The sequence below is a fragment of the Gadus morhua genome, chromosome 16 (genome assembly GCF_902167405.1).
Source record: "Gadus morhua chromosome 16, gadMor3.0, whole genome shotgun sequence".
NCBI classification, from domain to species: domain Eukaryota; kingdom Metazoa; phylum Chordata; class Actinopteri; order Gadiformes; family Gadidae; genus Gadus; species Gadus morhua.
In genome coordinates, this window is record NC_044063.1 from 1,110,878 (window position 1) to 1,137,062 (window position 26,185).

Below are 26,185 nucleotides of genomic sequence, written 5' to 3' on the forward strand. Positions count from 1 at the left end.
ATGTTGTCACAAGTATGCAGTTAATTAGGTCACATCAAATTCAATGTAAAAACGTTTTCTACTTTGTTTTGGACATGTCTCAAAATGTAGCCTAGCTAGCCCCAGGCTAACGTTACTTAGCATATATGCCTCCACTCGCTCGTCTCCTGGCGCAGCAGCACCTGCTGGGGTGTGGACCCCGGCACCAAATAGGTCTGTCAATTTTGAACATTTAACATTGAACCCGGGCGTTTTCAGCTCCGTACCGGCTCCCGCGACTCTGGCCCATGCCATGAGGTCCCGCCCACCCTGGTATGTGTTGTGATTGACAGCACTGTCAGGGCTCTCTGAGCCTGTCAGCCCATGATTGATTGACAATGACAAACATAGACCAATAATATGCGTCGATGCTGGCAACACACTGCTAGCTCTCTGTAGCCCATTGGCCGGCCCAATTGGAGGGAATTTAGAGAGAGAGGAAAAAAGAAAACATAGCGGACCGGACCGGCCCACATTGGGTCAACGGCCCACCGGGACGATGCCCGGTATGCCAGATGGCCAGTCCACCCCTGCATCTATATGACAGGATTAATTCATCTATTTTAAATAATAATAATAATACATTTAATTTAGAGGCGCCTTTCATAAATGATGTATGCATATTTATCAAATGATTTATATATCCATATGACCGGATTAATCCATCTATTTTATATGGAACTATATGACAGGATTCATAAATCTATATACATGAATATTATGATCTTGATATCGTACGGCTCCTCGTGATCAGAGCCGCGAGGCCTTGTGGTTGTTGCAGTGAAATTCTACTTCCGGTCCAGTGTACGTTGATGGACGTCAACTACATTCCCCATGATGCAATGCGGCCTGCAGCTGTACCTGGACTTCCTGTTAGCAGGAAGAACCTAGCGGGCGAGCTGCAGACTGCTAATATTAAATAATCCCGCCGATGATCCAGTGAACAGAGGAGCCCGGCTGTCACTGAACCACTTTAGGACGGACTTTACCGCAGACGCTGAAGCCGCACGATGGTGAGCTTTGTGACCGGAACATGACCGCATTCTGTCTGTAATCATCAGTGACATGTAAACGGGGGCTAACGCTAAGCTAGCTCGAAACGACCTGGGTTGGTCCCGGACCAGGGAGGGTTAGTACCGGACCAGGGAGACCTGGACCCGGACCAGGGAGGGTTAGCCCCGGGCCAGGGAGGGTTAGTCCCGGACCAGAGAGGGTTAGTCCCGGACCAGGGAGGGTTAGTCCCAGACCAGGGAGGGTTAGTCCCGGACCAGGGAGGGTTAGTCCCGGGCCTGGGAGGGTTAGTCCGGGACCAGGGAGACTGGACCCGGACCATGGAGGGTTAGTCCCGGACCAGGGAGACTTGCCCTTGACCCGGGAGACCTGGGGGGGCACCGGGGGGGTCTACGTCTTCATTTCATTTAATATCATATCAAGCATCTGTTGGAGGTCTTCCGAAGTCTGGTCCTCACCTAGAGGTCTTGAGGTCTTCAATGTCTCAAACCTTACAGAAAGAAGCACACTTGAAACGTGTATTTTATACTTGTTATATTCTTGTACTAATAATCTAGAATGCGCTGGAGGCTGCAACGTGCTCTTGCAAGGGTATGAGCCAGGACTAGGTTCAGGACCACCTCCTCCTTAGCCCTGAGCCAGGACTAGGTTCAGGACCTCCTCCTCCTTAGCCCTGAGCCAGGACTAGGTTCAGGACCTCCCCCTCCTTAGCCCTGAGCAAGGACTAGGTTCAGGCCCACCTCCTCCTTAGCCCTGACTGCTGCCCAGTCCTGCTGAGGTCTGACAGTGGGGCCTGTGTCATGGCGGTCACATCCACACAGAGCAGTAGAACATCTGGTGGAGGTCTTTGGATCCCCGTAGAGTCGTGGCCATCTGTCTGGCCCTCCTTCTGTCTCGGTGTCACTACGGACCCGCTGCCACGTCTAACGCTGTCCTCTCTTCATCCGTAGATTCGCTTCATTCTGATCCAGAACCGAGCCGGCAAGACGCGGCTGGCCAAGTGGTACATGCAGTTCGACGACGACGAGAAGCAGAAGCTGATCGAGGAGGTGCACGCCGTGGTGACCGTCCGCGACGCCAAGCACACCAACTTTGTGGAGGTGAGCATCGTCCTGTCAGGACCTGAGCATCGTCCTTTCAGGACCTGAGCATCGTCCTGTCAGGACCTGAGAGCGGTTCTGTTAGGACCTGAGCTCCGTCCTGTCAGGACCTGAGCGTGGTTCTATCAGGAACAATTGTTTCTGCTGCTGCGCTGAACTTCTGTAACGGACGTGTCGTTTGTCTCGTTCTCCAGTTCAGGAACTTTAAGATCATCTACCGGCGCTACGCGGGGCTGTACTTCTGTATCTGCGTGGACGTGACGGACAACAACCTGGCCTACTTGGAGGGCATCCACAACTTCGTAGAGGTACGCGGTCGTCTGTGTGTCCGTCTGTCTGTGTCTGTCTGTGTCTGTCTGTGTCTGTCTGTGTCTGTCTGTGTCTGTCTGTGTCTGTCCGTGTCTGTCCGTGTCTGTCTGTGTCTGTCTGTCTTCACCAAACACAGCCCCCTTGACATCATCTGAATGGAGTTCAGTTAATGAATAATGAGTGATGGCTTCCTCTTCTCCAGCTGCAGCTTGACAGGAAGCTTTCTCTCAAGCAGGAAATGAACTTTGAATAAGTTTTGTAACAGAGATGTCAGGGTGTATAAGGCTGTAAAATGTATTAAACATAAGTGAGCACCCATCAGCTTAAAGGCTATTTGGGGCAAACGCTTGGTAATAATTAACAGACCTGCAAGGGCTCCGGAACCATGCGGACACAAACAGGTTATTCATTCACTGCTGAATAAATATTCATGCTGGAATGTTGTTTTCCTATAAATTAATTTAATAAAAAGAAAAATGGATTCCCCGTTCTCCAACATCAAAGGTTTTCCCATGAGCCACTATGTGGTGTTCCTCTGCTAAACCGTGAGTCTGGCCAGAGGGCGGCTGAATGAGGTGCAGCCGACCTCTGCTGATTAGTTCACCGTGTCCAGAGAGCAGAGGCTTCGTGGTTAACATCGACTTCTGTTCCTCAAGGTGCTGAATGAATATTTCCACAACGTGTGTGAGCTGGACCTGGTGTTCAACTTCTATAAGGTAAAGATGAATACTTTTAGATTAAACTTGTGCGATTAACTGTTGATAAAGCAAACATTGAGTTGGTTAGAATGTTGGTTATTAGATTGGCGGTTTCCTCCCCCTCCTTCCTTCATCAGATACGTGTTTGTCTGATGCTGATGTATCAGTAGATATATGAGAGTGATTAAATATCAGTGAGGCTGTGAACATCCTCAGGATGCTTTGATGTCATTAGCAGACTCCTTTAATTAACGCTTTAAGATCATTCCCTTCTCACCCAGAGTCTAAATGCGAATCTGCTCTTCCTATCCGAACGTATCAATGAATAAACTAGTGTGGTTCTCCTCTGACCTCTCTCCTCTTCCTCTCCTCCCTCCTCTGACCCCTCTCTCCTCCTCTGACCCCTCTCTCCTCCTGACCTCTCTCTCTCCTCCTCTGACCTCTCTCTCTCCTCCTCTGACCTCTCCTCTTCCTCTCCTCCCTCCTCTGACCCCTCTCCTCCTCTGACCCCTCTCTCCTCCTCTGACCCCTCTCTCCTCCTCCGACCTCTCTCTCTCCCCCTCTGACCTCTCTCTCTCTCCCCCTCTGACCTCTCTCTCCCCCTCTCTCATCCCCCCTCTGACCTCTCTCTCCCCCTCTGACCTCTCTCTCCCCCTCTGACCTCTCTCTCCTCCAGGTGTACACGGTGGTGGACGAGATGTTCCTGGCCGGGGAGATTCGGGAGACGAGCCAGACGAAGGTCCTGAAGCAGCTGCTGATGCTCCAGTCCCTGGAGTAGCGCCCCCCCCACCCCCATCGTTTGTACCTGCGTCATAGTAGCCTAGTACCCCCACCCCTCCTAACCCCGCCCCCCGTCACCTGGAGAGGACCGCTTCTGATTGGCTGCAGCTCCAGATCAGACCCCTCCTCTCTGAAGAACCTCCACGGAGGGGCGGGGCTTGTCCAGGAAGATGAACCAATCCAGAGCCTCCAGACAGTATTGTTTAACGTTGGTCGCCCAGGGTCACGGGGCTTCGGTGGTCCAGCCATCTGTCCAGTGTCTCAGCGTGTTTGTGACTCTGTTCTCCACTGATAAACAACATGGCTCGTAGAAGTATATGGTGTCTTTTAAAACGTTGCATTTTTACATGTAAACTTTAACATTTCAAAACCTTGATGAACAACAGTACTTTATATTGTTTGCTCAAAGGCAGAGGCAGGTTCAACACATGAGGTCAAGGCCAGTTCGTCTTCACGTTATTAATCTGTACCAAGCAATGAGGTGACTACCCCAGATGATCTCCTGGTCTGTCTCTAACCCCTACAGCACTAACCTAACCCTACAGCACTAACCCCCGCCCCTCACGTACCTCTCAGTCAATCAACCGCCTCTCTGAGGAAAGAAGGGTTCATTTGATCACTGGAACACGACGTCTCACCAGAGCGTCACCACCAGATATTACTGAGTAGTTCTGTGGGCGTCGCCCTCCCCTCTGACCCGCAGAGCCGTCTGCGGCCCGCTGGATGAAGGGAACCTGAGTGTTTGTCACGTTAACCTGAACCGGGTCAGAGCTCACCGCTAACTCTGCTAGCTTTACAACTAACATGCAGCTCAAAATGAATGGTGTTGGTGAGGCTTTTAACTTCAAATACAAATGTAAGTGTATGAAAACAACCACATCTGTCTAAGGGAAGGAGAAATCTTGTTAGTTGGAAACATACTATATTTGATGTAAGGTAGTATTGTGAAGTATAACATGTATGTTGTCGAATTAAGTAATGGAAGCTAGTGTCATTCCCCAAATGTAAAGAGATTAGTGATCCCCTATATGATCTGTTTATAGCGTTATATTATCTGTTTAAGGAAGCAGTTCTAGGCTTACTAGGACACGTCGAAACTTCCTCACTTAACATTAACATTCTCATTTGTACCCCATTCCCTCAAATGACCCCCCCCCCCCCCCCCCCGTGTGATTGTCTGACCTGGTGAAACCTTCCTGGCCCTGGTGAAACCTTCCTGGCCGTATTGATGTGTTGAGTTCTCCTCCATTGTACGGCTCACCCATGTTATTCGATGTGTACATATTAAAGACAAATTAAGTACCAAATACAATCAACATTGCATTATTTGGTCAAATATACAACTCCTGCAACCGCTTTAACTGATGACATATTCTGACTGCATGTTCCTCTCTTGACTTTGACCAGAGGGGGCATTGAGGTTCAGTGAATTAGCACCATCTAGTGAAAAAACTAGCAGAACAGCTTCTAACAACAGCCTGCCATCCAGTGATGAGGTCATCTAACAGCCTGTCCAGGATCGATGCATCAGTCAATACATCCACTCCAGTTACATTACGGAACTCTATCGCTCTGCTATTGACCAGCCCTCCTGGAAGAGATCCACAAGGCTTTTAGTCTTCATGAGGGCGAGTTCTCCCCCCACCCCAGAGCAAGAGCCTCCCCCATCACCCAGGGACACGGTCCAGTTGAAGACTGGGACCAGTTTACTGAGAACTGATAACAATTACAATCAAAGAGGAATCAACATCCATAGTAGACAATACTACAATCAAATCTAATTTGCATCGATGACAAAGTAAGATGTACACTTACGATTAAAGATCAGTTACTAAGCGCCAACTGATCTGAGAACAACCCTGTGGCTGCTGAGACCAGTTCATCTGGAGGGCCTCTGGGGACCTGATGATACAGACAGACATGTATGATCTGGCTGTCCTTAAACCCCTTTACACAGTAGGATAGTCAACATGAAGTCACCTTACGTTTACATCTGAAACAGAAAGTACAGACGCGTTTTTAACTCCGTAAAACCTTACGATCTGAAAAGTGAACAGATTCTCTCCAGCTGATGTCTGGAACACGTTCTCCACAGTCAATCACCTGAACTCGGAAGGAGGACACTGGCTCACCACTCATAGTCCACTCAGTGGAGTCCTGCAGACAAAGAACAGCCTCTACAATCAAACACCTTTATTACAGTTCAAATAAAATATACAATTCTATAGGTACAGCATATTGACAGAACCAAAGTCTAAAATAAAAAAAAGTGCACTTGCAGAAGGAGACAAATCAAAAGCGTTTAACATTTTTGCACAACAAAATGGTTTAACGGGTCTGTCTCATGGTGACCCCATCCCCGCCCACCTCCATACACGCACACACCAGCAGCACCAGCAGCAGCATTACTACTACCTACAAACCAGTGGGTCGGCCCTGGGCCCCCACAGGTCTGGGGTACAGGAGAGAGCTCCTCTAGAGGGAAGGATGCAGGCCTGGGTCTGACCTCCACTGTACTGGTCGTCCCGCCACTGTACTGGGTCTGACCTCCACTGTACTGGGTCTGAACTCCACTGTACTGGTCTGAACTCCACTGTACTGGTCTGAACTCCACTGTACTGGTCTGACCTCCACTGTACTGGGTCTGAACTCCACTGTACTGGTCTGAACTCCACTGTACTGGTCTGACCTCCACTGTACTGGTCGTCCCGCCACTGTACTGGGTCTGACCTCCACTGTACTGGGTCTGACCTCCACTGTACTGGTCGTCCCGCCACTGTACTGGGTCTGACCTCCACTGTACTGGGTCTGAACTCCACTGTACTGGTCTGAACTCCACTGTACTGGTCGTCCCGCCACTGTACTGGGTCTGACCTCCACTGTACTGGTCGTCCCGCCACTGTACTGGGTCTGACCTCCACTGTACTGGTCTGACCTCCACTGTACTGGTCGTCCCGCCACTGTACTGGGTCTGACCTCCACTGTACTGGTCTGACCTCCACTGTACTGGGTCTGACCTCCACTGTACTGGGTCTGAACTCCACTGTACTGGTCTGAACTCCACTGTACTGGTCTGACCTCCACTGTACTGGGTCTGAACTCCACTGTACTGGTCTGAACTCCACTGTACTGGTCTGACCTCCACTGTACTGGTCTGACCTCCACTGTACTGGTCTGACCTCCACTGTACTGGTCTGATCATCTGCCTGGTCACTAAACCAACAGTGACAGGGCGCCCGGGGAGATCTCCATGTGAGGCTGAACCCTTCTTCTCCCTGCGCTGGAGGCCCAGAGGAACTCGTAGCGCAGAGGAAGTCCCCTCCTTCTCTCTGGAGTGACCCAGGGCCGCTTCCAGGGAGGGAACATCTGGGAACATCTGGGCCTGCTCTGGAACAACCGACCGCACTCCGAGAGAGAGCTGCTGCTGCCTCCAGCCAAACACCAGAGGGAGGAGACGGTGACCTCTGCGTGACCCTGGCAACCTGGGGTGACCTCCGAATGGGGGTGGAGGGCTCCCTGCGCGCGGCATCGGGGCCAAACAAGCCAGGCTCCTCCTGGCCTTCCATGAAAACACTCCATAAAACCGGTAAAAATATGCAGGGGCAGCAGGAAGATAACATAACAACAGAGGCAGGATGAAGACATGAACACGGAGGCAGGATGAAGACATGAACAGAGGCAGGATGAAGACATGAACACGGAGGCAGGATGAAGACATGAAAAGACGCAGGATGAAGACATGAACACAGAGGCAGGGTGAAGACATGAACACGGAGGCAGGGTGAAGACATGAACACGGAGGCAGGGTGAAGACATGAACAGAGGCAGGATGAAGACATGAACACGGAGGCAGGGTGAAGACATGAACAGAGGCAGGATGAAGACATGAACACGGAGGCAGGGTGGGGCAGTGGGACACGTCTGTGTTCACAGACTTATGACCTGAGCTGTGGGCCAAAGCACAGGGAACCTAAACAACGGAGCAAGCACAAAGCAAAGGATCATGGGAGTTGTTGTCCTCTAAACACAGGGGTAAAGGACTTTGTGCTCTTGATAAGCCGGCGGGCCTACGTGGTGCCGGGGCGTTTATATTCCTTTATGGGTGGACCTTTGGAGGCCGACTGGAGAAAGTACACTTTGTAAATGAGATTACTAAGGCCGTCTACATTAGGGTTATAGTGCCGGACTCTGGAGCACACACACCTCGTGTGTGGAGCACTTGGTTTGACAGGGTGATCGTCGATAAGACTGGAGTCCTAATTTGACAAAAAAAAAAAATGCAGCCCCAACTTGATAAAAATAAAAGACAATCATTCATTATTTTAAAATAAATCGTTATTTTTGGGGTTTTTTAAGTCACTGGACCTAAACCCTGAAGATGTCGGATGAATAATGATTTAAGAAGCATGACCGGGAGGGGCGCTCACAATACCCCCCCCCCACCCCCGCCGCTCCTGATTGGGACCTCTAGTGCAAACAGGGGTTCAACACGCAGTCTGATCTTTACCCCCCGGGGGGCGGACACCACGTCCTCGCTGACCGACTGAATAATAAATACAACATCTTCAGTTTGGGTCAAACACTACAACACCGGGAGTGTTAATAAAACAACCAAAGAAAGAGATCCAGAGGAGACATAAAACGGGTTCGTAGGAGGACCTGGGACCCCTGGAGGAGGAGGAGGAGGGGGGAGGAGGAGGAAGAGGGAGGAGGAGGAGGAGGAGGTCTGGGAGGAGAGGAGGAGGAAGAGGAGGAGGAGGAGGAGGAGGAGGAGGAGGAGGAGGAGGAGGAGGAGGAGGAGGAGGTGGTCTGGGAGGAGGAGGAGGAGGAGGAGGAGGAGGAGGAGGAGGAGGAGGTCTGAAGGAGAGGAGGAGGAGGTCCATGGATCTTCTCCGGAGGTTCTTCACCAGCCTTGCATGTTCAGTCAGGAGTTCCCCGCCCGGGCCGGGGGCAGAGGTCACAGGGCAGAGGTCACCGCCCCACCGGGGGGCTCCTGCTCACCGGCCCCGGGCCCCGGAGGGCCCCCCCCCTAGCAGTTACATTGCTGCTTGATCTGTGCGGGCCCCGCCCCCCGGGGCTGGCGGAGCTGCCTCAGGGAGGCGTCGCCGTACTGGATCCCGGAGCCCATTCGCTCTGGGTCCAGCTCACCTGGAACACAGAGGGCGTAGAGCTAGAGACATAGACCTGTAGACCGCCAGACATAGAGCTAGAGACATAGACCTGTAGATCTGTAGTCCGTCAGACATAGAGCTAGAGACATAGACCTGTAGACATAGAGCTAGAGACATAGAGCCAGAGACATAGACCTGTAGCCCTTCAGACATAGAGCTAGAGACACAGACCTGTTGACCGTCAGACATAGAGCTAGAGACATAGACCTGTAGCCCTTCAGACATAGAGCTAGAGACATAGACCTGTAGACCGTCAGACATAGAGCTAGAGACATAGACCTGTAGCCCTTCAGACATAGAGCTAGAGACATAGACCTGTAGACCGCCAGACATAGAGCTAGAGACATAGACCTGTAGCCCGTCAGACATAGAGCTAGAGACATAGACCTGTAGCCCTTCAGACATAGAGCTAGAGACACAGACCTGTAGATCTGTAGCCCGTCAGACATAGAGCTAGAGACATAGACCAGTAGATCTGTAGCGCGTCAGACAGAGTGTGAGACAGACATAGAGAGTACCTGAGTCTATCTTGTTGAGGATGGTGCGGGCACACTTCAGGAAGCCCTCCTCTACGTTCTCCCCGGTCAGAGCGCTGGTTTCCAGGAACATGAGCTCTGCAGGAGACAAGACGCATCAGGAGGGAGGAGGAGGGCTGGCTGAGGGAAGGTCAACGATTAAAGTTCACCTTCACTACATCGCAAATATTGACTTTGACTTTGGTGCTTGCATTGCATGTGTTTCCTGTTGTATAATGTTATGGATAGATCTAATGCTGTCGATATAATACTTTCAATATATATAGATAATTAGAATTAGTCCATCACAGTGGTGATGTCATACTCGTTAAGGGTTACATTTTTAGTGATGAGTGCTCGTTAAGGATCACATTGATAGTGATGAGTGCTCGTTAGGGTTACATCGTTAGTGAAGTGCTCGTTCAGTGTTACGTCGTTACTGATGAGTGCTCGTTAAGTGTCACGTCGTTACTAGGGCTGTAAAGATACACCAACTCACGATTCAGTTTGTATCACGATTTTTTTACCCACGGTTTGATAGATCCCACGATTTTTTTACATTTAAAAAGCATTTTATTTCAACAACACTTATATAACAATTAACCTAATGTAACATTTAATAACAAATAATTTGGAACACTGTAAAGATTTGAACAGAAAGAATACTAAATTAATAACCAAAGATTGCAGTTGGAGGATGCTTGCTGGTAGGCAAAAACCCTCAACTAGTTTGGTGGTTTAGTCAAATATCCTAGAAGCGCTTATTATTAGGCTTTGTAGCTTAAATAATGACATAATCAGGCCGTATAGAATGCAACTTGTTTAACAGCCTAACTTTCAATAGATGGGAAAAAACATGAACATCTAACACGAATGTATGTGTGTGCGCGAGAATGGCAGTGTGCGTATGTGTGTGAGTGACGTCAGCGAGTGGGTGGACGAGCGAGGAGAGCGAGCGGTAGTGTGTGAGTCTAGTGAAGAAGCGAACGAGTCTGGTAGAATAAAGTACCCATCCTGTCAATAATCGGTGGCCGCTTCATGCCGACCTATAAGCAGACCAACTGCCGGTCAAATCACACAAAACTATAGAGACAGGATCACACAGGCTATTTTTTTTCGCGCTTGGCCCACTCTGGATAAATGTCGCTCATATCGCTTATCAGGACTTCGACGGCTGTGGAGAAATGCAATCCTCCGTAGCCACGGAGAGCTGTCATCACAGAGAGGGCATCTGGTCGCAGACTTACGGCATCAATGGAGGAGCGGTGTCTGCAGACTATTATTTAGGCAGATTATTAGCAAATTTCCATCTGCCAATTTGACCGAGAGTTAGAAAGGGCGCATCGCGCTGCTGCCTTCTCACACCGCGAGACGGGTTCGTGGCTTTGAGTGCCGCGATTTCGGTTTAGATACACGCATCGTTACAGCCCTAGTCGGTACTGATGAGTGCTCGGTGAGGGTCACGTCGTCAGAGTGCTGGTGAGGTACCGTTCTCCTGGGCGAAGCGGGAGGCCTCCAGGAAGGTGACCTCACGGTCGGCGTCCAGGTCCTTCTTGTTGCCACACAGAATGATGATGATGTTGGGGCTGGCCAGCGTGCGGGCGTCCGTCAGCCAGTTGGTCAGCGCGTTGTACGTCTCCCGGCTGGACACACCGAGCCACAACACGTTAGAGGGTGGGGGGTGTGTGTGTGTGTGTGTGTGTGTGTGTGTGTGTGTGTGTGTGTGTGTGTGTGTGTGTGTGTGTGTGTGTGTGTGTGTGTGTGTGTGTGTGTGTGTGTGTGTGTGTGTCTTTCCCAATGGTTTTCATTCGCATCAAATTCAATAGTCCAAGCCAGCTAAAAACATGTTGGGGGGGGAGAGGGGGTGAAGGGCTTTTAACTGCTTGTGAGGTGAGGTCACCCGTCGCCATAGCAACCGCCCGCCGTGTCCGGGACAGGGGGAGGGGCCCGCTGGGTAATCAGCTGCAGCTGAGGGATGAAATCACTGGGCTGCTCGTCATCCCTAAACCACTTACTGGCCTCTGGTTCGCCTCTCTGAGCTGAACTCACCCTTTAGTCTGTCTGAGCTGAACTGGGCCTCTGGTCGGTCTGAGCTGAACTCAGCCACTGGTTGGCCTCTCTGAGCTGAACTCAGTCTCTGGTCGGTCTGAGCTGAACTCAGCCTCTGGTCGGTCTGAGCTGAACTCAGCCTCTGGTCTGTCTGAGCTGAACTCAGCCTCTGGTCGGTCTGAGCTGAAATCAGCCTCTGGTCGGTCTGAGCTGAACTCGGCCTCTGGTCGGTCTGAGCTGAACTCAGCCTCTGGTCGGTCTGAGCTGAACTCAGCCTCTGGTCGGTCTGAGCTGAACTCAGCCTCTGGTCGGTCTGAGCTGAACTCAGCCTCTGGTCGGTCTGAGCTGAACTCAGCCTCTAGTTGGTCTGAGCTGAACTCAGCCTCTAGTCCGTCTCTGAGTTTGGGCCTCTAGTTTGGTTAAGGACACTAAGTCTTAATGCTAAGGTTCATCCTTGCAGTATCATGAAAAGGCAATGCTAAATAAACGTATTATGATTATTACTACATCTGGTTTGACATGTCACTCCATGAAGCTACATGCTACCGTGGCTTCATGCTGCACAGAATACCGAAGCGACATGCTACAGACTTCACGCATACACCAACCGATAATAATGTTGATAAAAAAGACCCGACTACAGAGTTAGGGATGTTCCCCTCATCTCAGCTTTAGTCGGGGTTGGGAAATGCACACAAAACAAACTAAGACGTCCTTTAAGGTAAAAACAGCCATCCATCTTGTTAATGACCATGAACATACCAATTAAATAAAGACCAATCACACGCCGGCTGATTCCCCACAACAAACCCAGTGTTTCCCACGCTGCGGATCACAGGGGTGTGTGTGTGTGTGTGTGTGTGTGTGTGTGTGTGTGTGTGTGTGTGTGTGTGTGTGTGTGTGTGTGTGTGTGTGTGTGTGTGTGTGTGTGTGTGTGTGTGTGTGTGTGTGTGTGTGTACCTGGTGATGTCGTAGACCAGTAGGGCGCCAGCCGCCCCTCGGTAGTAACTGCGCGTCACCGACCTGCGAGCAGAGCAGAGCTCAGAGTCCACCACTGACCCTTCACCCAGTAGCGCTGAAACAGGAAGTGACCCGTCCCTGAACAGGAAGTGGGGTTTACCTGAAGCGCTCCTGGCCGGCCGTGTCCCAGATCTGCAGTTTGACCGTCTTCCCGGCAACGTTCACAACCCGCGAGCCGAACTCCACCCCGATGGTGTGGTTGGAGTCCTGCTTGACTGGGGACACACAGACTCTTATTGTGAAGGAACACCAGGTGGGGACACACAGACTCTTATTGTGAAGGAACACCAGGTGGGGACAGACAGACTCTTATTGTGAAGGAACACCAGGTGGGGACAGACAGACTCTTATTGTGAAGGAACACCAGGTGGGGACAGACACTCTTATTGTGAAGGAACACCAGTTGGGGACAGAGACAGACTCTTATTGTGAAGGAACACCAGGTGGGGACAGAGACAGACTCGTATTGTGAAGTAACACCAGGTGGGGACAGAGAGACTCTTATTGTGAAGGAACACCAGGTGGGGACAGACAGACTCTTATTGTGAAGGAACACCAGGTGGGGACAGAGAGACTCTTATTGTGAAGGAACACCAGGTGGGGACAGACAGACTCTTATTGTGAAGGAACACCAGGTGGGGACAGAGACAGACTCTTATTGTGAAGGAACACCAGGTGGGGACAGACAGACTCTTATTGTGAAGGAACACCAGGTGGGGACAGAGTGAGACTCTTATTGTGAAGGAACACCAGGTGTGGACAGACAGAGACTCTTATTGTGAAGGAACACCAGGTGGGGACAGAGAGAGACTCTTATTGTGAAGGAACACGAGGTGGGGACAGAGAGACTCTTATTGTGAAGGAACACCAGGTGGGGACAGACAGACTCTTATTGTGAAGGAACACGAGGTGGGGACAGAGAGACACTTATTGTGAAGGAACACCAGGTGGGGACAGACAGAGACTCTTATTGTGAAGTAACACCAGGTGGGGGCTTTATGGGAAGTGATCACACAAATCTAGTGTTAAAAGGGAAGTCTCGTTGTAAGGTCCAACAGCTGCTGCTGTGCTCGCTGAGGAAGTCTCTCCAGGCCGGGCTGTGTCTGCTGGAGGCTACAGAGCTGGCTGATGTTCATTTACATTTACATTTAACCAGAGGTTAAAGGTGATCAACTCTTAACAATAAGAGAGCATAATCCTGGGAGATGGGTCGCAGTGTTTTACTCTGAACTAATCATGGTATTTTTCCGCATTTACTTTAGCGTATATTTTTGTTTTTATTAGAACATAGTATTTTATTGTGTTGCATCTTATCCTGTGTCTTCCACTGCTGCTGGGCTGTTGCAGAGGGATGAGGGATTTCCCCTCTGGGGCATTCATAAAGTTGTTATCCATCTATTTCATGATCAGCTACAAAGTAAGCACTTAGTGCTGTGAAGCTGAGGCCGTCCCTGAGCGCCCAACAGAGCCTGATCCAGGTAGCATGGGTGTTTGATATCTATATCTATTAGTATGGGTAAGATCCCTCTACCACAATGAACTCCAGCCCAGACATGGACCAGGCAGCTTCATTTGCCTGCGAGGCAAAACTGGTTTGGCTCTCCAGCCCTTCTCAACTGAGAGCTTCATTAGTATTTTGTGTGCATGTCTCTGTGCCATTTGAGACCTGCAAACAAAAGGTCAATTCTGGAAAATAGCAAGGAAACTCTTCATCAACACTGAGCTATGCACCCATGGTAGTAATGTCAGTTTGCAGCAGGGGACTCACACTTGCTCTCTATAAACTGGTGGAGGAGGCAGGACTTCCCTGCACCGGCGCTGCCAATCACCAGGAACTTGAAGAGGAAGTCTGAAATGAAAAGGTACAAGAAATATGTGAGCAACGCCCAAGACAGCTGCTGCCTCGTGCCTCGAGACAACAGCCGCCCTGTCTCCTAGAGCTGGTGAGCAGGAGCTTCACCGTGTCACCCAGCCCAGTTCAGCGGCCTGATCACTGGCTCCTTGTGGGTGAACAGCAGGATGTGCACTACCTCGAACAACAGCACTTGATACGCTCACACTCCTATGAACAGTACCATCATCACAGGCCTGTGAACAGCACCGTCAGCACACTCCTGTGTGGTCATTATACTATATATATATAATATAATGACCCGCTATAACCTCTAGGGGTAAACACTGGTTTAGATATTCAGCTCAGCACGAGGCGATCTCGTGGGAGTGGAGATATCGGAGGCAACCTGAAGATTCTGTCGCCGGGAAAGGAAATGAGCCTTAGGTTGTGTTGCTGGGACATCCTAAACACACTCAGTTAATGCTCCTCTCCCAGGGATAGCGCCCGGGCCGCGGTGAATCCCCGACCCCTCGGCTCAGGGCGTACTGCAACAGGAGCCACGTCGACCACATCTCAACCAGACCACAGCGTCCACAAGAGCACCAGCGTGGAGAGGAAACCAGTGAAGGTGTCAATGAGTCAGAACACGGGGAGGCGGAGCGTCACAGGGTGAAACAAGAGGCCTGATTGGTTACTGGGCTCTGTGACATCACCAGATATCTCATCCGGCATTGGGGGGGTTCCTTACAGAACAACGTTTACAACCATGAAACACCGTGTCCACACCAAGCTACATGATGCTGAATAAATAATGATAAAAGCCCGACCAAAGTAACCACAGAAACGATAGTATGAAGGTTATGCTAATGCCAGGCGAGTGTTGAGGAGCAGGAGGTGGAGCTGCTGATACCAGCGCTGATACCAGCGCTGATACCAGCGCTGATACCAGCGCTGATACGCTGGGAACACGACGTAGAAACCAGTACAAACGGAGTCCCATGAACAAACACTGAGGTCCGTTGATAAGCAGAACACGGTCGCTGAGCACTGAGCACACAACAGGAGGAGGAACTCCTTCAGCAGCGAAGGCTACCCTGGTCCAGCTGGTCCAGCCCTCCGGTGGGGCCACAAGGTGCTGTGAGGAACCAGGTAGAGAGACGTCAGGAACCCCCCTGCCCAGCCTGAGCACAACCCCGCGCCAACAGTGTCCCCGACATCCACAGGGATGGATCAATGAAGCTAAGGTCTAGAGATAGAGGGACTGCATGGTGCCAGTAGAGAAGGGCTGGTCTCATTATCGCCAGATAGTGAGACTGCATGGAGCCAGTAGAGAAGGGATGGTCTCCTCTACCACCAGATAGTGAGACTGCATGGTGCCAGTACAGAAGGCCTGGTTGGTCTCATTACCACCAGATAGTGAGACTGCATGGTGCCAGTACAGAAGGCCTGGTTGGTGTCATTACCGCCAGATAGTGAGACTGCATGGAGCCAGTACAGAAGGCCTGGTTGGTCTCATTACCGCCAGATAGTGAGACTGCATGGAGCCAGTACAGAAGGCCTGGTTGGTCTCATTACCGCCAGATAGTGAGACTGCATGGTGCCAGTACAGAAGGCCTGGTTGGTCTCATTACCCCCAGAGCATCAGTACCTTTTCAACCCTCTCACAGTATACATTAAGTACGTCCTTTGCCTAAACTCATCAGGTGACCCCGGGGTGTAGCGGACTGAGAGCAACACTCCAGGGAACCACTGTCAGTTCCTGGACGGACGGCCCGACCCAGGGGGCTCGGCAGGTGGTGGGCCGCACACAGGCTGCGCGTTGAGTCGACACAGACAGCTGTCACTCAAAGTTGATGTACTTTGAGATGGCATCGGTCCAGCTCTCCACTGTGGACCGTGGACCAGTGCATCCGTACTGGTCTCATGCTGTCGGTCACACACACACACACACACACACACACACACACACACACACACACACACACACACACACACACACACACACACACACACACACACACACACACACACACAGGGCTGAACAGGTAGCGGAAGGCTGCACGACGTCATCAGAGCATATATTTAGCTATGTGGCTACGAGTCAGCTAGCCCCATCACACACAGACACATCCATACACGCAAATACACAAACAGAAAGACAGACATACACACACAGACACACACCCCTCCTCCGTACCGTAGGTCTCAGACATGGCGGCCGTCAGTGGAGCTCCGCCGGCGGGCTGTCGGTCTCAGGCGGAGGGAGCGGATCGCAGTCGGCAGGGATGTTTACTCCTCGTCTCCGCAGTAGTTTCCGTGATACCGCTCGGCTCCGCTCGGCTCAGGTCGCTTCTGCTCGGGGCGCTGGGAAAACAACATGGCGTACGTAACGTGATGACGTTGCCTTTTTACGTTCAACGACGTTTAGACCACTTGACGTTTACAGTTCGTTAATGTTTGTATTTTTGGTTTTGCATTGAGTTATTGTTTTATACTAACGAAGTTCACATTCAATTTATTATTCCACCCCGAATCGTGCCATTTTTATTCATCAACTTCCTCATAACGTTTATATTCGTGATAACTTGTAGTGACAAGGTTGGCCACCAAACGGCAGACGAGGATAAACGATTAAAAACCTCCAGCAGGTGATGATGTACTGAGGAGTGAGGAACTACATTCACAGTCAGATCAGCGAGCCTCAGGTGATCTACTGAGGAACTACTTTCACGCTCAGATCTGTGATGCTCCGGGTTTGGTTTTGTGCAATATATTGTTTCTTCGTTTATAACATTATTTAGTGTACTAGTAGTATACTTTATTTAGTTTAGTATAGATGAATGCCATACGTCGAGAAACACATTTGAATCCACACAATCAATTTAAATGTTGAAAAAGTAAAAATGCAATTTATAGTCTGTATAGCTGTAGGCAACAAGCAACGCACAATATGTTGTACGTGTTTAGAGAGGAATCCAGATTGATCTGCTCTATTAACTAACTCTATTAACTCTATTAACTGCTCTAAAAAGTAACAAATTATATATTTAATAATAATCACCTTTATTTCATCAACAATAAAATGCAGCTGGATGGGAAACAACTAACACAAAGTATGTCATGAATAAAACACCTTTCCACTATTCATTAAAATTAGGTCATCCTCTTGTCAATACGTCGCTGGAGCCAGTCCCTTCAACCAGGGTGGAGTGTGGGGGGGGGGGGGGGGGGGGGGGGGCGGGACAGGTAGAAAGGTAACACAAGACCGTGTTAGCCACAAAAGGTCTGTCAGAAATTGAGGTGGAAAGAACCGAACAACATCAGAGCGCTTTCCTCTCTGTTGTGGTTTCTTACTGGAATGTGTGTCTCTTTGTGTATTCATTCGTCACCTTTCCATAACGCATCCACATGTATACATACGTGCACATGCACAGACTCCCACACACACACACACACCCAGGGCCTCGGGCTTGCAGGTGATAAATCACAGAGTGTTTGAGCGGCTTCCCTTTGTTCTGCCCAGCCCTCCCCCTCCTCCTCCTCCTCCTCCTCCTCCTGTTAAGAGCTCTCTCTCCGGAGATTAAAGGAGAGGAAACACTGGGATCAGCAGCGTGGGGGAGCGGATGTTTTCCTAAGGAGGAGGAGGGTGGCAGCAGGAGGAAGAGGAGGAGGAAGAGGAGGAGGAGGAGGAGGAGGAGGAGGAGGAGGGAGGAGGAGGAGGAGACAGAGGAGGAGGAGGAGGAGGAGGGAGGAGGAGGAGGAGACAGATGAGGAGGAGGAGGATGAGGAGGAGGAGACAGAGGAGGAGGAGGAGGAGGAGGGAGGAGGAGGAGGAGACAGATGAGGAGGAGGAGGAGGAGGAGACAGAGGAGGAGGAGGAGGAGGAGTGGCAGCAGGAGGAGGAGGAGGAGGAGGAGACAGAGGAGGAGGAGGAGGAGGAGTGGCAGCAGGAGGAAGAGGGGGGAGGAGGAGGAGGAGTGTGGCAGCAGGAGGAGGAGGAGGGAGGAGGAGGGAGGAGGAGGAGTGTGGCAGTAGGAGGAGGAGGAGGAGGAGGGAGGAGGAGGAGGAGGAGGAGGAGGAGGAGGAGGAGGAGCAGGGAGGAGGAGGAGGAGCAGGAGGAGGAGGAGCAGGAGGATGAGGAGGAGGAGGAGGAGCAGGGAGGAGGAGGAGGTGTTTTGGTGGAGGAGGGCCGGGTTGGGTCCTAAGGTGGAGGTATGGGAGGAGGTTCCTGTGCTTTTCTCTTCTCCTCACTCTGTGGTCCACTCCGTGTCTCTGTTGTCTACCTGCTTCTTCTGCTTCTGGGGTCTGATCCACAGTCAGTGCGTGCGTGCGTATGTGTGTGCGTGCGTGTGTGTGTGCGTGCGTGTGTGCGTGTGTTTGTCTGAGTCTGTGTGTTTATCTTAAGTTTGTGTGTGTATGTAAGGGTTTATGTTAAGTGTGTGCTTGCGTGTGTTTATGTTGTGTGTGTGTGTGTCTGTGTAAGTGTGTGTGCGTTTGTGTTTGTAAGTGTGTAAGTGTTTATGTTAAGTGTGCGTTTGCGTGTGTGTGTGTGTTTGTGTAACAGTGAACGACATCGTCAGAGCTCAGAAGGGGTCATGACCTTGTGGCCTGTTGTTATTGGCCAAGTCCTGAAATACATCCTCATTCAATCAGTGATTTAAAGATAGCAGATCACAACTTCACAGGCAGTTTTTAACCTCTAGTTTTGTCCCTCTGCATGTGTCTGTCCGTGCATGTGTGTATGTTACGTGTGTATGTTATGTGTATATCTGTGTATGTGTGTATGTGTGTCACATGTTCAGAATCAGCTTTATTGACCCAACATTCCTTCACACCTGCAACCTGACTCCGTTCTCCAGCCGTTCCCGAGCAGGCCGAGCAGAACGACAGGAAGACCGAAATAAATCTGCTGAGCAAAGGTACAGAAGCTAATGTATGTGTGTATGTGTGTGTGTGTGTGTGTGTGTGTGTGTGTGTGTGTGTGTGTGTGTGTGTGTGTGTGTGTGTGTGTGTGTGTGTGTCTGTGTGTGTGTGTGTGTGTGTGTGTCTGTGTATCTGTGTGTGTGTCTGTGTGTGTGTGTGTGCCTGTGTCTGTGTATGTGTGTGTGTCTGTGTGTGTGTGTGTGTGTGTGTGTGTGTGTGTGTATGTGTATTTGTGCAGGTGTGTGTGTTCCTTTGTGTGTGTGTGTGTGTGGGTGCCTGTGACAGTACTGGTGTGTGTGTGCGTGCCTGTGTCGGTATTGGTGTGTGCGTGTGTGTGTGTGCGTGCCTGTGTGTGTGTGTGTGTGTGTGTGTGTGTGTGTGTGTGTGTGTGTGTGTGTGTGTGTGTGTGTGCGTTCCTGTGTCAGTATCTGTGTGTGTGCAGTGCTCTGTGGTTCTGGGCCGTCCCAACCCCATGCTGGGGGGAGAACCAGAGGGGGGGGGGGGGGCTTCAGAGGGGGGGGGAGCTTCAGAGGGGGGGGGGGGCAGGTGCCTCACCGTCCAGCTCGCTTCAGTCCGTCACACCTGGAGGAGGCTCCACGGTGAAGGTGGGCTTCACCGTGGAGGAAGACTCAGGACCCCGAGACCCCTGGGGCCCCCTGTGTTCTCAGGGGCCTCACAGAGAGCTGCTGGTCAGGGCAGGACTCATGAGGCGGAGAAGGCAGTAGAACATGAGGAGGAGGAGGAGGAGGAGCAGAGAGATGAAGAGGAGATGGGAAGGATCACAGGCTGTGTTAGTGTAAAGGTGAGAGGGTGAGGAGTGAGCAGAGGCTGTGTTAGTGTAAAGGTGAGCGGGTGAGGAGTGAGCAAAGGCTGTGTTAGTGTAAAGGTGAGAGGGTGAGGAGTGAGCAGAGGCTGTGTTAGTGTGAAGGTGAGAGGGTGAGGAGTGAGCAGAGGCTGTGTTAGTGTAAAGGTGAGAGGGTGAGGAGTGAGCAGAGGCTGTGTTCGTGTAAAGGTGAGCGGGTGAGGAGTGAGCAGAGGCTGTGTTAGTGTAAAGGTGAGAGGGTGAGGAGTGAGCAGAGGCTGTGCTAGTGTAAAGGTGAGAGGGTGAGGAGTGAGCAGAGGCTGTGTTAGTGTATAGGTGAGAGGGTGAGGAGTGAGCAGAGGCTGTGTTAGTGTAAAGGTGAGAGGGTGAGGAGTGAGCAGAGGCTGTGTTAGTGTAAAGGTGAGCGGGTGAGGAGTGAGCAGAGGCTGTGTTAGTGTAAAGGTGAGAGGGTGAGGAGCGAGCAGAGGCTGTTAGTGTAAAGGTGAGAGGGTGAGGAGTGAGCAGAGGCTGTGTTAGCGTAAAGGTGAGAGGGTGAGGAGTGAGCAGAGGCTGTGTTGTGTTAAGGTGAGAGGGTGAGGAGTGAGCAGAGGCTGTGTTAGTGTAAAGGTGAGAGGGTGAGGAGTGAGCAGAGGCTGTGTTAGTGTAAAGGTGAGAGGGTGAGGAGTGAGCAGAGGCTGTGTTAGTGTAAAGGTGAGAGGGTGAGTGGTGAGCAGAGGCTGTGTTAGTGTAAAGGTGAGAGGGTGAGGAGTGAGCAGAGGCTGTGTTAGTGTAAAGGTGAGAGGGTGAGGAGTGAGCAGAGGCTGTGTTAGTGTAAAGGTGAGAGGGTGAGGAGTGAGCAGAGGCTGTGTTAGTGTAAAGGTGAGAGGGTGAGGAGTGAGCAGAGGCTGTGTTAGTGTAAAGGTGAGAGGGTGAGGAGTGAGCAGAGGCTGTTAGTGTAAAGGTGAGAGGGTGAGGAGTGAGCAGAGGCTGTGTTAGTGTAAAGGTGAGAGGGTGAGGAGTGAGCAGAGGCTGTGTTAGTGTAAAGGTGAGAGGGTGAGGAGTGAGCAGAGGCTGTGTTAGTGTAAAGGTGAGAGGGTGAGGAGTGAGCAGAGGCTGTTAGTGTAAAGGTGAGAGGGTGAGGAGTGAGCAGAGGCTGTGTTAGTGTAAAGGTGAGAGGGTGAGGAGTGAGCAGAGGCTGTTAGTGTAAAGGTGAGAGGGTGAGGAGTGAGCAGAGGCTGTGTCGTGTTAAGGTGAGAGGGTGAGGAGTGAGCAGAGGCTGTGTCGTGTTAAGGTGAGGGGGTGAGGAGTGAGCAGAGGCTGTGTCGTGTTAAGGATCCTGCTGACCTCTTCAGCAGCTGAACTCCATCTCAACGCCGGCAGCTTCCTTCACTGTCGATACATCGACTCAGGGGAGAGAGACTCACCTTTCAGATCATCACTCCCCTCTCCCACGGTGGGACGGCCTGGGGGGACACAGGCCGGAACAACCTGGGGAGTTGGGATCAGTGAGCCTCATCTCTCCATCTCTGTTATTAGGATGTTATTTATCTGGTTCTTCTTTTATGTTTCTTCATGTTCAAACCGGGAAAATGGTAAACAGATACACCCAACGGCTAAATGATGTCTGATTGATGTCTGGGTGAGTTCTGAGTGAGTTCTGAGTGATGTCTGGGTGAGTTCTGAGTGATGTCTAGGTGAGTTCTGAGTCAGTTCTGGGTGAGTTCTGAGTCAGTTCTGGGTGAGTTCTGAGTCAGTTCTGAGTGATGTCTGAGTGAGTTCTGAGTGATGTCTGAGTGAGTTCTGAGTGATGTCTGAGTGGTGTCTTTATGGTAGGAGGTTTGCCTTGTGAGAGAATCACAAACCCTCAGAGGGGAAGAGATCTGCTCACTGTCAGGGGCCGGGGGAGGGGCTGACAGGAAGTAAGATAACACCACTGACTGGGGGCGGGACAATGCATGTGGTGGGACAGGAAGGAGAACAATGAGGACCGCAAGGACAGCGAGCCCCCTGGAGAGAGACCCCCGTCCCTCCTGGACCCCTCCTCCTTATGTCTGCCCTTATATGGTCCTATTGTGCACATATAGATCCTATTTTTACTCAATATTTTTCCGTTTGCATTATTAGGCAAAACAACAGTTAATATGGTGCTCGGGAGGGTCACGCCTGCAGCGGGATGCTGCCGCTGACTGACAGATGAATGGATGTTTCTTCAACACCACGATGGTGAAACTTCTTCAATTGATCACAACATTGGGCCAACGTTCAGATTCGAACGTGTTACATCACGAAAATGGCCCTGGAATTCCAGAAGTGAGCCAATCACAAGCCAAAGAATATTGCGACAATGGTTGGTGAAAAGAACATCACACTCTGTTCCATGTGGACTCCCAGTGCACCCACAGAAAGAACAGAGCTCTGTTTGCATCATCAATCACTCCCTCCTCTAACCCTCACCCTGATTGTAACCACATTGACACCCCATGGGGCTGACGTTCTGCTACAACACGTCTCCTACTGGGTATGATGTCATTCCCAAAGCCTGGATTCCTCCAGTGTTCCCACTTCAGGGGTTTTCCCTCTGCTGTCCCTGGGAGCCGAGCGGTAGAGGCCAGGGGCCCGACCGTGCGGGCGCGAGCGTGTTCAGACGGCTCCTCTCTCCCCTCTCCCTCCATCAGCACTGGAACCTAAAGATCATATTTCTTCATTTGGAGACATTTTGCAAACATGATTGTCAGCACACACACCAATGAGCCCGCTTCTCCACAATCACAGATGCCTGTGTGTGTGTGTGCGCGTGCGTGCATAGGTGCATGCGTGCGTGTGTGTGTGCGTGTGCGCGTACATGCATGCCAGAGTATATGTAAACAAAGAGCAAAACTCAGTGAGCAGTAAAGACCCTTTGCTTTGCATGTGTGCTTGCATGTGTTTGTGTGTATGTGTGCGGTGCGTGTGCGCGTGTGTGCGTGTGTGCGTGTGTACGTGTTCTTAGAGGTGAGAGCAGCAGTTCCTGCTCTGTAGCGTGTCAGGTCAGGTCTGTAGCGTGTCAGGTCAGGTCTGTAGCGTGTCAGGTCTGTAGCGGGGTCAGGTCTGTAGCGTGTCAGGTCAGGTCTGTAGCGTGTCAGGTCAGGTCTGTAGCGTGTCAGGTCAGGTCTGTAGCGGGGTCAGGTCTGTAGCGTGTCAGGTCAGGTCTGTAGCGTGTCAGGTCAGGTCTGTAGCGTGTCAGGTCAGGTCTGTAGCGTGTCAGGTCTCTAGCGGGGTCAGGTCTGTAGCGTGTCAGGTCTGTAGCGTGTCAGGTCAGGTCTGTAGCGTGTCAGGTCAGGTCTGTAGTGTAGCAGGTCTGTAGCGGGGTCAGGTCAGGTCTCTAGGGGGGTCAGGTCTCTAGCGGGGTCAGGTCTCTAGCGGGGTCAGGTCTCTAGGGGGGTCAGGTCTCTAGCGGGGTCAGGTCAGGTCTCTAGCGGGGTCAGGTCTGTAGCGTGTTAGGTCTCTAGCGGGGTCAGGTCTGCTCAGCGTTCGGGAGGGAGCACATGCTGCTCTGCTCGTTCTAAAGGTCTCCTGCTGACCCAGGCCTCTCCCCCCTCCTGGCACCACTCCCTCAGGCTGAGGGACTAATCTAAGTGATTCTAAATCGCCCCCTCGTCCAAACCACCCAGCAGGGTTCTGATCTCCTTATGAATATAATCCTTCATTAATGACCTAACCTGCTGCTGCCAACGTATCCCCAGGGATCAGAACATACGCCCCCTCCCTCTCCACCAGCGGACGCCTGGCCTGCCTCTGGACTGGACCGCTTGTCTTCTGCAGTTTTACAAACTCTGGTTGCTTGGAACTCGAGCCACCAGGAGTGTAAGCAAGACAAGATGGAGGTCGGCCCCTGGATCATAAGGACCTGTCCCAGAGAAGACAAGCGTTCATAACACCGCGTTAATCACGGCCCCCTGCGCGTAAATACCTGTCCGTAAGTCGGCAGTGTTTGGTCAGTGAGGGGAAACAGTCGCTCATCACGATGACGTTAAGATAGGGAGAGGTAGGGGGGGTGAGATGACTTCACTGATCACAGTCTCCCCTAACCCTAGCAGAGGGCTGTGATGGAGAGCCTTCTGGGCCGCGGGCTGGAGCTGATAACCACAGGAAGGCCCTCAGGGTGTCCGTCTCACAGTCAGTCTCCCTGATGGAAACTGTGGCTGGAAACAAAAAGAGATTCAAGCAGCGCTTTAATCAAAGTGTAATTCATCAGGTTTCCACTGGAAACTGTCGGCATCAGCCAGCTTTTGGACAAAATGTGTGTTCAAGTATGTGTGTGTGTGTGTGTGTGTGTGTGGTGTGTGTGTGTGTGTGTGTGTGTGTGTGTGTGTGTGTGTGTGTGTGTGTGTGTGTGTGTGTGTGTGTGTGTGTGTGTGTGCGTTTGTGTGTGTGTGTATGTCTGTGTGTGTGTGTGTTTCAGCGGTCTACATAGTTAGCAGAAGGCTTACCTTGGCTTTATTAGCCCGGATCAGACCCCTCCATTCTCTCACACACACACACACACACAAACACACACACTCAGGTTTGCGTTGACGTGACGCAGCGTTGTGTGTTTGTTGTCTTGATGCGGCGTCTTTGTAAGAAGGCTTTCATTTCCTGCCCTAATCTCCTCACCACAGCCCCCACCTGGGATCCACTTGGTTTGCACGGCATTCTCTTTTCCATGATGTCACTTCCTGTTGTATATACCTCCTTTGTCCCTAATCCCCCTCGCAAACCACAACATCAAGCCGCCGCCGCCGCCGCCCAGCGAAGCCTTTCATCGTTCCTCACTCCCCGACCGGTCTGAACCGGTTCAGTAGTGAGGGTCTGGCTCCCCGACCGGTCTGAACCGGTTCAGTGGTGAGGGTCTGGCTCCCCGACCGGTCTGAACCGGTTCAGTAGTGAGGGTCTGGCTCCCCGACCGGTCTGAACCGGTTCAGTAGTGAGGGTCTGGCTCCCCGACCGGTCTGAACCGGTTCAGTAGTGAGGGTCTGGCTCCCCGACCGGTCTGAACCGGTTCAGTAGGGAGGGTCTGGCTCCCCGATCGGTCTGAACCGGTTCAGTGGTGAGGGTCTGGCTCCCGGTCCGGTCTGAACCGGTTCAGTAGGGAGGGTCTGGCTCCCCGACCGGTCTGAACCGGTTCAGTAGTGAGGGTCTGGCTCCCCGACCGGTCTGAACCGGTTCAGTGGTGAGGGTCTGGCTCCCGGTCCGGTCTGAACCGGTTCAGTGGTGAGGGTCTGGCTCCCGGTCCGGTCTGAACCGGTTCAGTAGTGAGGGTCTGGCTCCCGGTCCGGTCTGAACCGGTTCAGTGGTGAGGGTCTGGCTCCAGGTCCGGTCTGAACCGGTTCAGTGGTGAGGGTCTGGCTCCCGGTCCAGTCTGGGCTGGGGGTCCTGAGCCCGATCCATGACCCCCCAGAGACCAGACTGGATTAATGAACCCCAGCCCATCTCACGGGGCTGGGGTTCATTAAGACCTGGAGGAGGCCCGGCAGGTGGTCCTGAAGCCGAGAGGGGGGCGGTCCTCCAGGTTCCTCCAGGTCCTCCAGGTTCCTCCAGGTCCTCCAGGTTCCTCCAGGTTCCTCCAGGTCCTCCAGGTTCCTCCAGGTCTTCCAAGTTCCTCCAGGTCCTCCAGGTTCCTCCAGGTCCTCCAGGTTCCTCCAGGTCATCAAGGTTCCTCCAGGTCTTCCAGGTTCCTCCAGGTCCTCCAGGTTCATCCAGGGGTTCCAGGTTACTGCAGGTCTTCCAGGTTCCTCCAGGTGTTCCAGGCTGCTCCAGGTGTTCCGGTCTTCAGGTAAGGCCGTGGGAGAGGTTGGACTCTCTGCCCTGGAGGTCACCGACCTCGGGGTCCAGGGGTCTTCCATCTGCCCGGCGTACCCATGGGGGTCTGACTGAGGTAAGCAGACCAGCCGTCCACGCTGGGAGAGAGAACATCTGTGAGGTGAGCCTGGAGAT

General features: G+C 51.8%; 2 protein-coding genes across 51 annotated transcripts; one reads left to right on the top strand and one right to left on the bottom strand.

Annotated features, from left to right (window-relative positions):
* The first annotated feature begins 835 nt into the window (after positions 1-835).
* Positions 836-5,228, top strand: ap2s1 (adaptor related protein complex 2 subunit sigma 1). The gene is made up of 5 exons (XM_030337445.1): positions 836-1,031; positions 1,980-2,129; positions 2,324-2,437; positions 3,095-3,154; positions 3,813-5,228. The coding sequence occupies exons 1-5, from the start codon at positions 1,029-1,031 to the stop codon at positions 3,912-3,914; spliced, it is 429 nt and encodes a 142-aa protein (XP_030193305.1). The 5' UTR covers positions 836-1,028; the 3' UTR covers positions 3,915-5,228.
* Positions 5,229-6,094: 866 nt separating this feature from the next.
* On the bottom strand, positions 6,095-16,865 carry rab4b (RAB4B, member RAS oncogene family). Of its 50 annotated transcripts, XM_030337436.1 has the most exons (8): positions 16,703-16,865; positions 14,440-14,520; positions 12,772-12,886; positions 12,612-12,674; positions 11,091-11,245; positions 9,606-9,701; positions 6,832-9,064; positions 6,095-6,749 (listed from the first exon to the last, which is right to left on the bottom strand). In XM_030337436.1, the coding sequence occupies exons 1-7, from the start codon at positions 16,716-16,718 to the stop codon at positions 8,946-8,948; spliced, it is 645 nt and encodes a 214-aa protein (XP_030193296.1). In that variant the 5' UTR covers positions 16,719-16,865; the 3' UTR covers positions 6,095-6,749; positions 6,832-8,945. The 50 variants fall into 50 exon arrangements, with proteins under 50 accessions (XP_030193296.1, XP_030193266.1, XP_030193287.1 ...); XM_030337406.1 differs by lacking the exons at positions 9,606-9,701; positions 11,091-11,245; positions 12,612-12,674; ... (1 more) ...; positions 14,440-14,520; positions 16,703-16,865 and adding an exon at positions 6,791-6,831 and having other exon boundaries at positions 6,095-6,422; positions 6,464-6,605; positions 6,647-6,749; positions 6,913-8,945; XM_030337427.1 differs by lacking the exons at positions 9,606-9,701; positions 11,091-11,245; positions 12,612-12,674; ... (1 more) ...; positions 14,440-14,520; positions 16,703-16,865 and having other exon boundaries at positions 6,095-6,422; positions 6,606-6,667; positions 6,709-6,749; positions 6,832-6,851; positions 6,893-8,945.
* Between the last annotated feature and the right edge of the window lie 9,320 nt (positions 16,866-26,185).

What these genes read in the sequence shown, in the direction of transcription:
- ap2s1 (XM_030337445.1), top strand. An exon ending in GCATCCACAACTTCGTAGAG is followed by an intron (nt 2,438 to 3,094) that starts GTACGCGGTCGT and finishes CTGTTCCTCAAG; the next exon opens with GTGCTGAATGAATATTTCCA. An exon ending in TGGTGTTCAACTTCTATAAG is followed by an intron (nt 3,155 to 3,812) that starts GTAAAGATGAAT and finishes TCTCTCCTCCAG; the next exon opens with GTGTACACGGTGGTGGACGA.
- rab4b (XM_030337383.1), bottom strand. Translation starts at nt 7,803, where the DNA reads ATGTCTTCATCCTGCCTCTGTTCATGTCTTCACCCTGCCTCCGTGTTC. An exon ending in GTCAGACCAGTACAGTGGAG is followed by an intron (nt 6,750 to 6,831) that starts GTCAGACCCAGT and finishes AGTACAGTGGAG; the next exon opens with TTCAGACCAGTACAGTGGAG.